This window comes from Solanum tuberosum, unplaced genomic scaffold (genome assembly GCF_000226075.1).
Source record: "Solanum tuberosum cultivar DM 1-3 516 R44 unplaced genomic scaffold, SolTub_3.0 scf00051, whole genome shotgun sequence".
Taxonomy (NCBI): Eukaryota; Viridiplantae; Streptophyta; class Magnoliopsida; order Solanales; family Solanaceae; genus Solanum; species Solanum tuberosum.
In genome coordinates this window covers 180249-198425 of record NW_006238978.1, presented here as the reverse complement: position 1 = coordinate 198425, position 18177 = coordinate 180249, and the positions used below count along the sequence as shown (strand labels likewise).

General features: G+C 30.3%; 2 protein-coding genes across 2 annotated transcripts in view; both read right to left on the bottom strand.

The window, feature by feature from the left end:
• Positions 1-679: 679 nt before the first annotated feature.
• LOC102605157 (uncharacterized) lies at positions 680-3526 on the bottom strand. Its single transcript, XM_006344072.2, has 4 exons — positions 3373-3526; positions 2084-2301; positions 1936-1999; positions 680-1545 (listed from the first exon to the last, which is right to left on the bottom strand). The coding sequence occupies exons 2-4, from the start codon at positions 2254-2256 to the stop codon at positions 1237-1239; spliced, it is 546 nt and encodes a 181-aa protein (XP_006344134.1). The 5' UTR covers positions 2257-2301; positions 3373-3526; the 3' UTR covers positions 680-1236.
• Positions 3527-15211: 11685 nt separating this feature from the next.
• The window catches only part of LOC102604819 (50S ribosomal protein L15, chloroplastic), a 6430-nt gene continuing 3464 nt past the window's right edge, over positions 15212-18177 (bottom strand). Inside the window, exons 3-4 of the mRNA XM_006344071.2 lie at positions 17446-17597; positions 15212-15557 (exon numbers count right to left, since the gene is read on the bottom strand). Of these exons, the coding sequence (XP_006344133.1) occupies positions 15327-15557; positions 17446-17597 (383 nt within the window). The 3' untranslated portion in view covers positions 15212-15326. The remainder of the gene's footprint in view (positions 15558-17445; positions 17598-18177) is intronic.

The window sequence follows — 18177 nt, the reverse complement described above, 5'->3', positions numbered from 1 at the left end:
TTCAAACCTTTTGGGATTTAATCAAAAATCTAAAACTGGAATAAAGTTAAGTTCATTTGATCAACAAACATATCAATAACACCAAGTGCCTGGCCATAAAAAGAAAGAAAAAGACACTTTCCCTGTTTTCACTAATCTCTTTATTTACTCTTTTTCTTTGCTGCCAGTAAAATTTTCTCCTTTTTCTATTGGTAACGCCGATGACAAGATCTTAAAAGGGGGCCGGGGTGATCATATCAGAGTCATGATCGAAAATGAGAATTATTTGGTGGTGAGCTTAGTTAATAAATAAAATTGCACCGGAGAGGAGAATTATTGAGAAACTAATATTCTATCTATAATAAATCCACGAGGGGAGGAACTGAGATAATTAGGATCGAAGTCATGATCAAACATGACACATACTTGATAAATTTAGCTAAAACCTAATATTATGCAATTGCTATCACCTATAAATCTTGACATGATAGAAATTTAGCTAAAACCTAATATTATCCAATTTCTTTTAAAATTGAAACAAGAAAACAAAACATTTCAAGGTAAAAATCTAAGAAAATCCCCACAATTCATTTGCAAACAATAATTTACCATTTTTCGCGTAGCAAACAAGCAAAGAATCATCATTCAACATGCAGCCGTCGAAATGAAAGTGGAAGAAAATTCAAATCACTACACGCAATTTACGCAACAAAATGATCATATCATATAAGCCGTAAAGGATATTTGTACATATTTTTTTCATATATTTACAAAAAGTGAATTGACTACAACCATGACTCCACTCAACAACTAATAAAGGTTTTTTCCTTCATTTTTTTAATCTCTTCATCAAAGCCGCCCATATTGACATTTCTAAACCACCCCAAAATGGACAGAAAATCCTAAAAATTTTCTCCTCAAACTTCTTCATACTTACAACACCTTTCTCCAAGAGGGTTTTTACCCACCTTACTAGAACAACTCCTAACTCCTAATTTTATCTCATAATTATTTACTTGGGTTAAGAACAACACAACTCTCATTTTTTACTTATAGACACTTAACAGACCCTTTTAAACAATATTTACATTAGGCAAAAAGGATCTTTTTATCATTTTCAAAATTCCTGTTTCTCCTCCTCCTGGTGATGCTTAAGACCAAAGGCTGATTTACTCTCCTTGTGTAAACAAACTTCATATTACCTCTATATTTACTTTTCTCTTCTGTTGAAACGGATTCTGGATTTCGAGGGTTTGATTAAGCCAGGGCAGGGATGCTGCAGTTACGGCGATCCCTGTCGAGGCAATCGAAGCCCTCAACTCTAACGGCTGGATTGTTGCCAAAATTCGCCCTCACGCATCCACCTTTTCTGGTGGATGTGGATGGGGACGAAGCTAGTCCAGATGGTATAGGAATTGCCCGTGGTGAAACTGGGGTAACCTTCTCATCCCCAAAACGTGCATCTTGAATTAATGGGTTAGATACTCTGCTCGGCGGTGACCCACAAAAAAATGGGGGCGACGAGGCTACCTGTGCAGCAGATGATTGATCCGCACCACCACCACCCTGTAACAATTTTCAGAATCAATAATCAGCATATGTTTCATATAACTACATCCTATTAAGAGTTTTAGATTGACTCTAAGCCACTCAAATTAAAGAATAAGATGAAATTCACCAATCTAACACCTTACAATGACAAGTACATGGTGCTCACACACTTGGACAAAAGCCCTGTTCTTTCAATGCGTCCACACAACTGTCCTCTTTTTCTTTCATTATACTTTATACTTCATATTTTGATTTCTTTCGCTTTCGTCAAATAGATAGGACTTCCACAACAACAAAACATACATAGTGCATACGTAACTGCACTACCCCTATTTTGTGAAGGTAGAGACGAACTACAATAAACGATTATTTAACATATTTAGTAATTGAAAAGCCAGGAACTACCTTCGCGAGGATGATGTCCAATAGATCAGCTCCAGCTCTGGAGTCACATAGCTCTTGCTGATGGCTGTTGAACAAACAAATTAAAAAATTAGAAAAACAAACAGAAAGCTTCAGAGAACTAAAAAGCAATCAGGGACAAAATTTTTACCTAACATGCCATCTGAGAGGTCTGAGAGGTTCGGTTATGGTGGCGTTCAAAAGGCCGAGACGCCGTGGCTTGGGGCAAACAACGGCGTCCTTTTTATCAGAAATTGAAGAAACGGAGCTCCACATGTCTTCACAGGCTGCGAAAGCACCTTGTTGAATTGCACAGTGATTCATCTTCTCTCTAGTTTGATAATAAGATCTAATTGAAAAAAAAAACACCTGTTCCAGGCAAAAACAAAAAAGAGAGGAATTTTAGGCAAGAGCTCAGAGATTTTTTTAATTTTTTTTTTGCAGATCTGGAGTAATTACTCAACTAATAATAAATAAATTTCATATGAACTATGAGATGATTTTTTTTTACAGATCTGGACAAATGATTAAAGGAATCGAGAGGCGGAGATACGCATGTGAGTGCTTTTTGACCTTTTCGTTGAGACAAACGAAGAAGCAGCCAGCAAAATCAGAAATTAGAGCGAAAATCAATTATTTTGAGAAGTGATCAATTCGCAGAAACGCCTAAAATTCATGGCACATACAGCTTCTGAGAATAAATTAAAGATGTATTCGACTGAAAAACTAGAGATCTTCTTAATTTCTTCATAGATCTACGCTTCCTCTATGATTTTCAAACAAATTAGGTAAAGCGCAACAGACGGAAATTATAGTTAACAAATCAAACTTCCACACAATAAAATTACTGCGACGAAAATTAATCAATCGACTTATCAGCTAGAGTTAATTGGATTTACTTCGAAAACACAGCTCACCTATTCAATTTTTCACATAATTTACAAGTAATTTTCAAGCTATATTTTGCATCAAAACACAATCTCAGGCAAAAAATAAATCCTCAAAAACGCATACAACACACAAAAAGCAATTTCTCCAGCAAAATCAACCAAACTACTAACAAAAATTCTTCAAATAAAACCAAAAAATTGTCAAAAAAAAAACAAAATCAGCTCAGATGAACAATAACAGTAGAACAATAAACAAAACATTTTCAAAACAGCTTGACGAAGAACAAAACATCAGCTCAACCAAATTTCTTCCCAAAAAACGCATACAACACACGGAAATCAATTTCTCCAGCAAAATCATGCAAACTACTAACAGAAATCTTCAAATCAAACCAAAAAAATGTGAAAAATACAAAATCAGCTCAGAATTCATATAATCGTAACAAAATTGAAACGCTGTAGAATTAGAGAAACAAATCACTTCCAAATCAGCTCGAAAAAACAAAAAAAAAAACTTCAGCAACTCATACAGAGAATAATCAAAACTTACTTGAGCAAGCTGTACAGAAAAGTGAAGAAACTGGTTCCTCTGTAAGGAGAATTTTCCAAAGAAGAATTTTATAATTAAAGAGAGAGATAAAGAAGAAACGGTCAGTCTTTTTAGACAAGAGTAACGAAGGATAATAAGGAGAAGCTCTATGACTTTTTATAATACAAGATGAAAGAGAAAAATATCAAAACTTTATAATATTAATTTAATTTAATTTAACTTTTTAATTGGAAAAAAAATAAAAGAGAAAATTCGTGTATTGGGAGGCAAGATCTGCAACACCTGCAAATGTTTTAAAAAAAAGAAATAAAGAGAGCAAAAAAAAAAAAAAAAATTTTTTTAATTTTAATTAATATTTTAATGGGTCATGCAGGCGGTGCCTCCCAGCAAGAAATCTCATCGTTTTTCGTACCCAACTCCTAACTATAGTAAAGAAAAAAAAAAAAAATGAAAATAAAAACAAATTTTATTACTACGTATAATACCCCCTCTGTCCCTAATTACCTGTCCACTTTTGAATTGACACATATATTAAAAAATCAATTAATGATATAGTGAGTTTATCATTTTACCCCTATTAATTATGAAGTGGATGAAAAGTTTTGCATTTTTCAAAGTAATTAGTCATTTGATTGAGGGTATAATAGATAAAAAAATTTGTCATTTCTTGATTTGTCAAAATAGATAAGTAATTAGGGACAACTATAAAAGGAAAAGTGGACAAGTAATTAGGGACAGATAGAGTACATTTTTCTTATCAATATTTTCTTATTCAATCTCGTTGCATCGTATTTAGCTAGTACAATTAATGTTAATGTGTGATTTGTGAACTATTGCTATCAACCTTTTAGGAGAAAAAAAAAGGAAAATACTACATCATCAGACATATATCATATATATTATTATTATCTATATTTTAAAAATATTATGTATTTTATTATTAATTAAGAGTTTGCTATTATATATTGAGTAAAATAAACTTAGATACATATATTTTTGCTAGAAGATGCACAAAAATAGGGAGAGAGGCAAGCGAGATTTGGATGTATTTCAGATGCATGTAATCACACTAGATACATGTATTTAGGATTCTAAATATATTGGAGAGTGGTGAACGAGATGCGAGAGAGTTGAGGGAGATTCGTTATCAATTTGAATACCATGTATTTAAAACAAATTACACATAATTTTGACATCATGTATTCTCTAGATACATGTATCTGGGTAAACTAAAATCTGTTCAAATACGTAATATTACAAACTAGAATATATTTAAATAATTAACTCATAAACTAGTGAGATTTACGTAAGATTTTTTTATTAAAAAAATTCATAGTCCTAACTCCTAACTTCAATTCTAACCGCTAACAGGTACGTATGCTTTGTACTCTCTGTCAGAGGAACCATGTGGCATGTCGAGGTAACGACGACATTTTAAGGCCGACGTTCCGTTTGGGTAAACCGCCATGAGAACGTCGGCCAAATTTATTCAAAATGTGTTTTTGCAATAGAATTAGATTAAAATATAATACTATTAAATATAACTCTCTTACTACTCTTAACAATTAAACATAGTAAATTACTTCAATTTTATCTTTAATTTTTTACTTAATTTAAGCTATTTTTTTATAAGTGTAAAAATGTTAGGTAGGGTTAAGGATAATGTATAAAAATAGAAGTAAGATTTATACACATCTTATTTTTTTCCGATCTAATTTAAAATTATAGTAATTATATATCAATTATTGTAAACACGCTAAAAAATCGTATCAGTCAATATTGTGTACGAAAAATTAATAGAGCTAGCGATATTGATTATGTTATTATAGCGATGATCTCTATTTTATATAGATTTCAAAGTGCGTTTCGAAAAGAAATGAGTAATTTTTCCTTGATTATTGTCAAGTCAGGAAAGATAACGACATAATTTAAAGAATAAAATTTCTTTTACTATTATCAGATTTTTCTTTCCGACCTTATAACATTCACGATCGGCAAATATTTTTTCAAAATTGATCCTTTCGAATTTTCTATTGTTTCCATCTAAATTTGTTATTTAACAAACCAAATATCATGAAGCTTGCTCATACATTCATTAGTATTAGTAAAAGACTAGTACGCTTAAAGTGCAAAAACTTAACATAATCGATATAAATAATCAAATAGCAATCGAGAGTCATATCGGAGGCAGGGAAGTTTATAAAGCAAAAAAGAATTTGCGAATAGTGTTTGAAATGCTGAAATAAAATTTGATGCCCAAATTGGACATGTTTAGAAATATCTTTATTCATATCTTTGAAGTTATTAAATTTAAAATATTATTTAATTCAAGTAGAGTAAAAAAGAAAAAATCAACTCATATTTGATAATTCTAAGTGTAAAAAAAAAAAAAGTAGTGTGCCTAAAATTCTTGTAGACATGTAGAGTGGCTTGTGGGCACTCCTTTTTTAATTAGCTTAGTAATAAAGTTTATACTAACATTTACTTTTGAACGTTTATATAAAATTCAATTTTGGCATTTAAGATATAAGTAATCACTCCTATTAAATCATTAAAATAATTATTACAAAAATATCTTTCCTTTGCTAACACTACAAGAAGTAATTAAAGACAAACCTCCTTTTCATTTTTTTTCCCTTCAATCAATTTCAATATTTCACGTGATGCACTTTCTTTTTAATCTACTAAAAAATAATAATTAAAATAAATATCTTCACATAAGAAAACAATTAACGGTATACTTTTTGATTATCTTAAATGGAAAGCTTTTTAAAGCTATATAAATATTATGACAACGTTTAATGTCATAAGTTTTCAATATTTGAAAGAAAAATCTATATAAACTCATTGTTCTTCCAAAATACTAGTACACTTATCCAAATTTGATCTGAAATAAATTCCTATCTCCAATTCCGTAAAGTGTACTACTTAAATTATAGACAAATATTTTTGAGATAATCTTTCTTATTTACTTATTTAATATTAAAAAATAAGTACTCCCTCAATCACAAATATGAATCATGAAAGTAATTTCTTACTCATTTTTCATTAAAAAAATATTTTTCTCAATATCAAACATACACTAAATACACAATTAAACATCATAAATCACCAACATATTACGTGATGGAATGATTCGGGATCCCTTCCTATTTAAAATTGCACTATATATTGCTTTGGCTTTTCGTCCATCGAAAAGATTTTTTCTGCGAAATATTTTGGTTAATTAACAAAATTCACGGCACTGAAAACTATTGAAGGATCACCACCCATCTTCATTTTTTATACAATCTTGGTAACATACAATTTTGTGCATAATTTGTTGAAACTATAAAAAAAATATTGTTAAAAATGACTATAAAAATTATTTTTAATTTGTGAATCTTATTATTATCTTATTATTATTATTACGGAGTTCAGCTTTCAAGATTGGATTGGTGTTTCAATAGGCGAGATGTATGAAGCCAACAATTACTACCTTAAAAATGGTTTTAGCATCAATTAATTAATGATAATAGTTTAATTGTTAATAAAAACATATTTTTAACGGTATTTAACACTCTTTGTAAATGTTCCTTAGGGTTATAGTGACACGGGATCCAATGAAAATAAACTGATGTCAGTAAAAACTTTATCACTCTTTGTTAATCTGTATATTTATTGCTGCTAAAAATCATTTTTATTGTTATTTTTCTTTTGAAAATACTAGATTTCAAATAAGTAAAGTAGAATGACGGACAATCCTATATTGACCTATTGATTTTTCATTGATCTAAAATTTTAAATTTTGAGGAGTAATATAATTGTCCAATAAAAAGAATTTCAATTTTCAAAATGAAAAAAGATAACTAAATAGGCAACGATTGTTTGGATAACTCTTGTCTAGAAAGAATAAATAATAAATAGACGAAAGGAGAGGCTTGAATTCTCTTCTTAATAATAGAATCAATGCTTATTCTTTCTCTTTACTAGTATTTCTTAAATAAGGTATGATTTTTTTCTATTCCTATTAAAAACGAATGGAAGAATACATAATTTCATTTGTGGATATAATCGAGTTATAAATCCTACGACACAACAATGAGATTCTCTAAAAAGTCCACCTGAAAATTGGTGGATCTCGACAAAAAATGTAAAAGTTATTTAAAGTTAATTTGTTGAGAAATGAATCAGCGGTGAGCTGTGGATAAAGATATCCTTTAGAGGATCTCTACCTTTTAAGTTTAGTAAAAAAATATAATTTTGCAATTGGTGACATCACTTTGAAAGTTAAGGTCGATCATGTATTTCAAGCATAAATTTTTTTATATCATGCCATTATGATTGAAAGTTGAAACACATAATTTAACGACACACACAATTTGACCATACAATTGCTATTTAATATCTTTATTGGAATCTCAATTAATTCGAATATCACTAAAATAAATTCAATATGAAAAATGCTTTCTAACAGTTGTTTCACCATGCATCTCTTCAAGTTCTTTCCTGTTTTGGGGGTTGTCTTATTTTCAAGGAGTAGTTTGGTATGAGAAATTGAGTAAACAAAGTTATTCTATGAATCGAGATTTCTCGTGGCTAAATTATCCCACCAAATTATATATATGATAATTTATTTTTTCATTGATTCATTATAGTGTAAATAGTGAATGCTGCAAAATTAGAATTTTCATAAAAGTGTTCAAAATATGAAAAAGTAAATATTCAAAGAAGTTGAATGTGTTTTAATATCTACTATATATACACATAAAATATAATTTTAATCATGTAAAAATAGTGTAATTTTATACAGAGACTTATTAATATCTCTAATCAAAAGTTGGATAAAATAATACACTTTTATCAAAAAAATATTATTCCTCTTCTCTTGTACCAAACGATCCCTTAGAACTTTTTTATATGAGGAATAAGCGATAACTAATTTTGAAATTGATTCTATGATGAATTTATCCCATATTTAATTTTGATAAAAGTATATAATAACTTATACCAAAATCAACTATTTCAAGATTGTAACGTTATTTTGACTAAAAATAAAAATAACAATAATGAAATAATTAATTTTAAAATAACTCATTCCACGATCAAACCAATTCTTAGAGTATTAAACATTGATTTTTTCATTAGAAGAATAATAATGTAGCTTAGGTGACATTGAACAAAAGTAACCAACAAGGGTTGTGGTGGAGTAGTAAGTAGTCTTTCATCCTTAATCAAGAGGTCTCGGATTTGAATCCCCTTGAGCACGGAGTCGCCTTTGTTAGGGTCTTAGAAAACGTTTTACCTCTAATGTGAGACTTCTCGACACGAATTCAGATTTAGTCGGACTCAATTTTTTTTTAAAACAAAAGTAGAAATAAAGAAGGGATCACGTGGAAAGAACATGTTTGGTTGCTGTACGCTGTTTTCCTTTTTCTCTCTTTCTATTTCTGTGTACGCCGTTGGATTCGCCATGTTTCGACTTCTCATTCCTTTTTTTTATCGCGATATTTATAGTAAAATCTGATTAAATTGTAATCGCATTTTGTAAGTTTTTTTTTTATAAATCATATTTTTAATATGATTTTCTCCATTTAAAAAAATTAAGAGAAATTTCAATTATCCTATTACGATATTTTGTTTCTTACATTTACGACAGCATAGCACTGCCTTTAATTCGAATCTTTTATCTCATTCTTTTCCTTTTAATTTTTTCTTTTTTTCTTGCAACTTTAGTCTTTCGTTTATCTTTTTTCTTTGGGATAAAAAGTTAAAATTCTCCTTTAAATTTCCTGTTAGAAATAATTAAGGTCAAATATACTCTGTCGTTATGACATTAGTTTAAATATATCTTTATTTACTTATTATGAAAAAAATTCAGCACATAAAACATTTTTACAAGAAAAAACGATCATATTTGCTTTTGAAGTATGAGAAAAAATGGTCCAAATTTGCATGAGACAGAAAATCTTGATAGTTTTGTATAATCCAAACGTAAATTTGAACCATTTAACATATTCATTTATTTTTATTTTAACTGTCATTTAAACTTTTTTCACGCATATTAATTAATAAATAAATAAAACACAGACTGTTTCCTGTTTTAAATGGGACAATAAAGAAAATTATTACATGCTACAAGTCGATTCAATTTTATTGAACATTTAACTTTTTGTGTAATGCTGTTTACAACTGTCTTTGTACTTGAAATGAATAACAAATCTTCAAATAAAATTTGGCTCTTGAAAATTATGATTATTAAAAGTTGCTAAACTATGAGACAAGTTGGCGAATTATTCAACTTATTATTATGTCTACGTTATATATAAAATCTACATTATGTTTAATTAATTCTTAGACCGTACAATTATAGTATATAATAGTATAAACCTACGTTATTATGTCTAATTAAATTGTAGCAGAGATCTAACATGTTTGAGACCTGTTATAGGAATTGCCTCTTCTTCTTGTTCAGGATTAAACATTTAAAGCGTGAACAATATAAGATGATTAGAGTCTAATCAGAGGCGGACTCAACCTATAAAGTGTGGGTGCACGTGCACCCGTTAACTTCGGAAAAAAAATATGTGTATATATGTATATCTATCTTGAGAAACTAACAGAAATTAGAATATAATTAACAGTGCACCCATGATGAGCATAAGAGTGGTGTTGTGCTGCTGGTACAAGCCAAAGGTACCACCCGCGAGACCTGAGTTTAAATCTAGTGAACCCAAGTCTTCAAATTCTGAGTTCGCCTCTGAGTTTAATATCGAATAAATAATAAATTAAAATAAATATAATTCTGATATTATAATTAAAAAAACTGAGATCGCAAAAAAAGCAAACACCTAGTCACAACCGATGTGGAAAAATCAACAAGATCTAAACATAAAAAAATAATCAAATTTGGATCCTTTATTGTAGTACGTGAAGCCATGTTTTATATTATAGAGAATTATATTAGTCAAACATTCATATTAATTTGAAATTAACAGTAAGTGCACGAACCCCCAAAAATAATTTAAAACTCCATTATAATTTTAAATTTGCCCAAAATATGAATTTTAAATTTGCAAAGTCCAACTTGACACTCTTTATTCTATTAGGAGTACTCGTCTAATTGAAAAAGATAAACAAAGTAAATACTAGTAGAAAACATCTAATATAACGACTTTAATTCATTCTTGAGATTTTTCAGCATGATCAATAAGGAGATTAATTGTGTGCCACTCATATCGATTCGATATGCATATTTATGGTTATCAAAGTATATATTTTTTTTCCGCGTATGTGTCTCTAAAGTTATAGACACAAATAGTAAATTGGCTCGTATCCAAGCAAAAGCACTAAATCACGCTGGTTATATGCAATGTACTTGTCTGATCAAATTATTGACTCTACTATCAATTATTGAACTAAAACAAACTATAAATACTCTTTAACATGCTATGATATTATCCGCTTTTAGCCAAGCCAACATGATTATCTCAAAAATAATAATCACATTATTAAAAGTATCATTACATTTTATATGTAACTTCCATTTGCTTTTCAGCTATTTATAAGATAAAACTTCGTTCACACGTCCAATTAATTGTATTTTCCTCTTTAATAAATTTTGATACCAGATGATTAAACAAAAATGTCCCCTATTTACATAAAGTTAAAGATAAAACAACTTGGTCTAATTATGTATAAATACCTTAGAATATAAATTAGCTTAGAAGAGGCAACATGGTGAGTTTAATGAGAAATAATGGGACCCTATAATGAAGTATTTTTGAAGGAAATCAAAATGAGATTTGTGGGGAGCCCTCCAAAAAGCTTAAAGAACATGTTCTCTTGCCTTTTATTATTGAAAAAAAATGTATTTATTACAGATGGCAGCAAATAACAATAAGAATAGATAAAATACCTAGCCATCATTCTTAGCAAATTGCATTTTCCAGCACTCATTTTTTTGGGTTCTTGTGGAGTGTGAGTGGTCCATAGGATCTGCCACTATTTCAATTATTCCTGTCGAAAATTTTCACATTTAATTTAAATTTCATCCTCAACGGGAGCAAAGAAGGACTGGTTAGACCCCTTCTATTCCGTTTTTTGTTCATAGTGCACTGGACACGCTTAGCTTATTCTTATCTCTTCGACATGGTTATCTCATCTCTAATAAAGAGGATCACTTGAAATCGAGACCTTTGTTATGAATGAAGGAACTTAAAGGAACTCGTAACTTAAAATTAGTATGTTACTATTTTCTAGAATTTATATTTATAATGTTTATTTTATTTTTCATTCGATATTCAGTATCTATATTTAAGTCCAACTAATCTGAATTTGTGTCGGGTAGGGCTCCATTCAGGGATAACGATCCTTTTAATTAAGCTCGTGGATAAACAAACGTACGTGATTTATTAGTGATAAAGTTGATTATAATTCAATTCTTATTCATATTACGTTTGATTTTTCTTCCTTATCTAATCTTAATTAACGTGGACGGTTTGTTTTTGAACCATCAATCTATAGTAGAAAGAAATTGGCTAGACGTTTAAATTTTAATTTAGTGATTTCTTTCCACGTTTAATTTATTTTTAAATGTTAAGTCATTATCATCGTTATTTTCAATGATAAACCATGTTATACTTAATGCCAACCAGAAAAAAGAAACACAAGAAAACTTTGTCCTACTATGTCACTTAACCCCAACAAAATTATGATTAAATAAAAATCTAAGTTTAGTCTTAATTAGCTTGACTAAATAAGACAATATCTTTGAAAAATAAGAGAAAATATAAAAATAATCGAGTTGATTGAGCAGGTGATCTTCTAAATGAGGATCTCATATTTGAAATCTTGTACGTGCCTTTACAATTGAGCTTATCGACTACCGCATGACATTTACCAAATGTAATTAATTACTTTTTTTGTGTTATTTGTGAACTATTATGAATCGGACTATTATATATTAGAGAAGAATCTATCTTGCGCACACAAGGAATGACGACAAGGAGTTCTATTATCAACAGAAAAATATTATGCATTGACATCATTCTATTAATAATATTAATTAATATATACAATTTAACACATCTTAATAATTAAAATTTATTTATCTATTCAATTTTGAGGTTAGCTTGGATGTATCAATCTCTTTATTAGCTAACAAATATTACATCTAACTTAAAACTATAACAATATTAATATGTGTACAGTGTACCTATATATTGAAACACCATCTTATAAGGTGAGTAGGAATTAAGAAAAGTTTCAGAGTATAACCCACTATTTAATGAATTAAGTACGTTGAGAATTCTTATCTTTCTTGTTCAAATTTTAGCATACACAAAATACTAAGTGATTTATTTTTATTTGTCTAAGTCTTGATGAACAAAATTACATCGTACCTGTGCAACAAGTGTTGATAAGTGATAACAGATACCCCAGGAGATTAATTGAGGTGTGCACACACTCATCCGAGTATACCATAATTATTTTTATTTTAATTGTTTTAAAAGGCTCTCATGACAAAAAGAAGATTCCAATGATTAAATAAAGTGAATTTGATAATAAAAGGAGACATATTTGCTTGTCCCTTTGATGTTTTCATTAGGTGAAGAAAAAGACTTATCATAGTAATGATCACATGCTATTGCCTTTGAGTCATGCTTAATTTCCTTAACAATGCAAACAAAAAGTTTGGCTCCATTTCTTCTCTTCTTGTAGGGTTTAAAAAAGTCTACTTAATATTGTGCAATTTTCAATTCCTATATTTTTATTTAATTTAATAATAAGTTAGATATGACTATCAAAGTTTGGCCACTACAAAATTATGTCCCTTGAAAATCTTGGGTGGGCATGCCTATAGTGTCCTAACAAACTTTCTTGTGGTGTAGGGCAAAGAGAAAAACACAATAATTGTAACTAAAAGACATTATCTTTGTTTTCCCTTGAGGGTAATCAAATGACATGATGTAATATAATTTTGTTGCTTTAAAAACAATTTATTCCTACTTAAAGGTCATGTAAAATCTCTCTAAAAAAAGCCTTTCTTCATTATTCAAAGACTAAAAGCTTAGTCATTTTTATATCGTTAATATTTTACGATATGTCGTTAAAATTAAAAATTTATCTTATATAAAATTATTATTTACTTGGTGACATTTGAAGCAAGTGCGACGACAATCTCATGTAAGAAAGATAACAAGATTTTAAGCGTTTTCAAAACACCTTTTCCCATAAAGAATACTAGGACCATATTTTTATCGAAAAAAATGAATTAGAAGAATCTCAAAAAGACGGTCTATCCAAAAAAAAAAAATGCTTGTAGTTTTGTTTCTTACTCTTTCAATTTAGAGACTTTTTGGAAATCTTGATTGGGTTATAGGAATTTTTTTCGAGGTTGAAAAATAGTATTCTCTTCGTCTTAATTAGGCGACATTGTTTCCTTTTTAATTTGTCCCCAAAAAATATCAAATTTGACAACTATTTAATGACACTGTCTTTATTTTATCCTTATTACGTCCCACTTAATATTTATTGTAAAGAAAAATCAACTAAATGTATAAGTACTAAAAGTGACTTTAATAAGAACAATTTGATAAACAGAACAAAATCTTTTCTTATTTCTTAAATTTCGCGTTCAATCAAATAGTGTTACATAAATCAGGACATAGAGTAGTAAAGTATGCATCAATAGTTTTTCAATTGACCCCTCCAGATGCATGAACTAATTAACCTTTTCTCTAAATGGTATTTGGTCTAAATAAAAGAAAACATATTGATAATTAGAAAGATAAAAGAAGAAATGAAAATTTATTTGTCCTTTTCTCAATTAAGAACAATTAGTTTCCAAATCCAAGGTGTTCTGTCAATTGGTAATTTAAAGTAAATTCTAAAAATTAAGGCATGTGCATTGCATCTAAGCAAAGATAATATATTTAAAACAATATGAAAACTAAAGTTGTGATAGCAACAGTCAGAAAACTACTTCTATTTTGAATACTATTAAATTAAATGAATATATTCTCAAAGTTTGAAAAGTTGCATTTTCATCAGTACCTACCATCTGGACCATGCCTACAGTGAATATAACAAATTGTTATAATTCATATATGATGATTTCGAGTCCAGTTTGAATATATCTCGATTGTTTTATTGGATATCGTTTACCTTACACTAGCATATCGTGTAATTCTGCTCGTCAAGACATAAGAATTCAACTAGCATTTTTTTATTGAATATCGAGATTTTAGACTATAACCTTCTGGAAGAAATCTTTCAGCGTGAAAAGTAAGATGTTTGACTTGTCAGGCATAGGCCTGATGATTTCTATTTAGAAAAGCGGAATCAGAAGCTAACCTTTTTACGTTTGCTTATTTTTAGATCTCTAGTACTATCTGATTGTTTGTTTCGCTTCGTTTATCATATTATCTTATTGTTGTTATTGTTTCTTTTTCATCTCTCCCCGAGTCGAGAGTCTATTGGAAACAACCCTCCCTACCATCAATAGGTAGAGATAAGATCTACATACACATTATCAGCCTCCAAAAACCCCAACTAGTGGAATACCTCATCAAATACTTACTACCTCTCACTAGCATAAGTATCGTGCAACTCTACCTGTTAAACCATAAGCAGAAGTAAACTAATTTTGTTTGTCAGGGAAGTTAAATATTTCACTGCTCAACCCCAAAAAATTTATTTCCTATTTCTTTTGGGTGGACGACTATTTATGTTAATTTCTCTTTTTTTGTTTCTACTAGCATTTGAATCTTGGTATACAACCACTTCATTGACCACGAGAGCACACTCTAATGGGATGCTTGAATAAAACAAATCTGATACCAGACTAAAAGAAAAATAAGGAAGAATAAAAAGAGAAAAGAATCAAAACTTTATGAATGTTGCTTTACATCCTTTTCTTAGAGTGACAACATCAAACAAAAAAATTTGTGTGGCTAACATAAGTTTTTGACTTAAGCAGAAGAGGAATCAGCTGATTCAGCTGCAGCTGCAGCTGCTCTTTTCTTTGCAAAATATTCCTCAGCTCTAGCAAGGTTCTTGGCAACTGATGGTTTTACCCATTTCTTTCTGCCTGGTAGAACAGTCAATGAACAACCAACAGCCTCTAGTTTCTCCTTTGCTGACGATGAAAAGGCGCGAGCCTTGAAGTTGAGCTTCACGCTTAGCTCACCATCGCCTAAGATCTGGAAACGGAGATATTATAGAAGTTAATACAGATATGCAATAGAAGAAACTACGTTATACAACCTACGAGTCATCATAGTTTGTTATTTAATCTACTTTCGGGGAATTGAACTTGATAAGAGGATTTTCGGATTAATGCATGGTTGGTCACTTGGACATTAAACCAAATTCCAGGACATAGAAGCTGCACGAACTCATAAGTGTTCGCTTATAATGCCTTGAATGATATATACAGACAATTTCTACAATCATACTCCACATCATATAATCGGGAGACAGAATGAAGTACACGTTGATGAGTTAGTACTTGGAACTAAATTAGTTGGCAGACAATGGAAAACTTGTCAATTCATTATGAACTAGATGTTCATACACATTCGGCAGACATACTTGTCACCTTAGCAGTTTCGACCAATATTATATAATTGAATATGAGCTTCAATTCAAACAATAATGGTTTATTATTCGCACAAACGCTTTCTAAAATGAGGTGATTTCTTCCCATCTGTCAAGAGCAGGTATCCAGTGCAATTAGTTGAGGTGCGCCAAGCTGGCACAGATACCACAGTTATCAAAAAAAAAAACAAGGGATGGATTTTGCTTGAGAAGAAAAGCCAAAACAACAAACAGCAAGAACCTACTGTGGCAGTCAAATAAAGTATACAATACTATCTTCCAAAATCCAGGCAACGGGGTGATTTAGTAATTGTTTTCAATATGACGAATTTTATGACTTTATTTGTAATTAAAAAGGAAAAAGAAGTATATGACTAAGTCTAAGAACTTATTCTTGGTGGAATCACAAGTCAAGTAAAGAAATAGACGATTATGGAAAGCATCAATACCCCATTTTCTCTTCAGCTAGGCGAATCAACTGGGGAAGACACTATCTAGGTATGGAGAACCAATGAGAGGAATCTCAACTATACCATATTGTTCAACGGATATTTATTATGAGTTGAGAAAACTAGAAAAATAATTCGTGCACAGAATCACACCAAGAGAGCAGGACTTATAACATATATTCTTTGTTCTTTTATAGTTATTTTACGTAAAGAAAGCACTACACCTTTATCTATTTATATTAACCCATAACTCTAGGAATATGCTGCTCCATACTGTAATAATTCCTTCCTTTTTAACAGTGTCATATCGAAATGAATGGAATAATTTCTTGTTTTTGTTTTCTATTTGAAAAGGTGTAATATTTCATACATTTAAAGAGCAAATTATTTTTTCCTGGCATTTGTAAGCAGTGACATCAGTAGGTAGATAGTTCTTGAATTCAAGCTACATATGACCTAGATAAATGAACATCATCTTTATTGTTTAGTTACATACGTACCTATGAAAAGAGACTATATACCATTTTTAACAACCTTGATGTACCCAATTAAGTGAGATGAACAGAACAATGGTAAATTGAAGATACTTTGGCTTATAAAGTATTCCTTTTCCTACTTTTAGTTAATAGCACTAAGGTGAAGAGTGAAAACACAACCAAAGCAGAATGCACAGACTCAGTCTCATAGGCTGACTATAACATTCTCAAGCACCATATCAAGCATAAAGCGTCATATCCCATTTAACTTAATCGATCAATCCCGTGTTGAGACATTAGCCAGGACCTAATGCTAACATTATTCTTTATGCTATCAGAAAACTCATGTCAGAATAGCAGCTTTGTGTTTTTTTCTTCCTCCTTTTTTTTCCGGGAAAATGCAGCAGCATCGAGAGCAAATAGTCATTATGTCTCATGTAATTCTAACTTTTCAGATTAGTTCACTTAATTGATCAAGTGATGGAGTAAGAAATTAAGCATTCACTGATTAAATGACAACAATTCTTTGTGGAACCAACATGCAACAAAGATAAATGTAATTGTACCTTTAGTGGAAGTCTCCTTTCTCTCCCTGAAGGATTTATTAAACCCTTTTGCTTGAGGGACTCAAGTGACACCTCTTCCCCTTCTTGAAATCCCGCCTCTTCTATGTCCTTCAAGTTCACAGGTACATATTTGGGAAGTCCAGCATGCATGCCTTTACATTATTGATTTGCTCAGATTAGCTTAATTTCAGCATAACATATGCATATATAACAATAAAACACTGTATTCCATTAATCTGACACACTACACGGAGTAAACTAAAGAGCTTACATTAATGAACTTTATATTTGATAAACTGAAGTGTGAAACAGGGAGAACTCTATGCCATTGTAGCACCAGCAGCAGTAGAGAAAGAACATTTTTCTTTTCGTTAGATATTTTGAAAAACTTTTAAGTTCATAGTTTTATCATCTTTAGCATCGAAGGTGCAAAAAATAGTTTCAGAGGGTAACAAGGATATAACATTCCTGAGTGGAAAAACATCAGAAAGAAATAAACAACCCAAACTACGCAGCACTTAGCTCATTCAACAAATCTACATAGCTTGTCAGTGCCAGAAGTCCCATACAGAAACCATCATTACAGAAAATGGCAAGTAACAGTTCACATTTCTTACGCTAAAAAAGTGATAGCAATGATCAATGAGAAACTGGCTAATAGAAAAGTAAATGTTACAGCTCTAGAACCTTGAATTAGGCTACCTTATGATGCAATCGAGCCCCCCCCCCCCC

Excerpts from the sequence above, each read along its gene's own strand:
- LOC102605157 (XM_006344072.2), bottom strand. The coding sequence starts at position 2,256 with ATGAATCACTGTGCAATTCAACAAGGTGCTTTCGCAGCCTGTGAAGAC. Across the intron at positions 2,000-2,083 it reads CCTCTCAGATGGCATGTTAG|CCATCAGCAAGAGCTATGTG; the intron begins GTAAAAATTTTG and ends TTTGTTCAACAG. Across the intron at positions 1,546-1,935 it reads TGGACATCATCCTCGCGAAG|GGTGGTGGTGGTGCGGATCA; the intron begins GTAGTTCCTGGC and ends AAATTGTTACAG.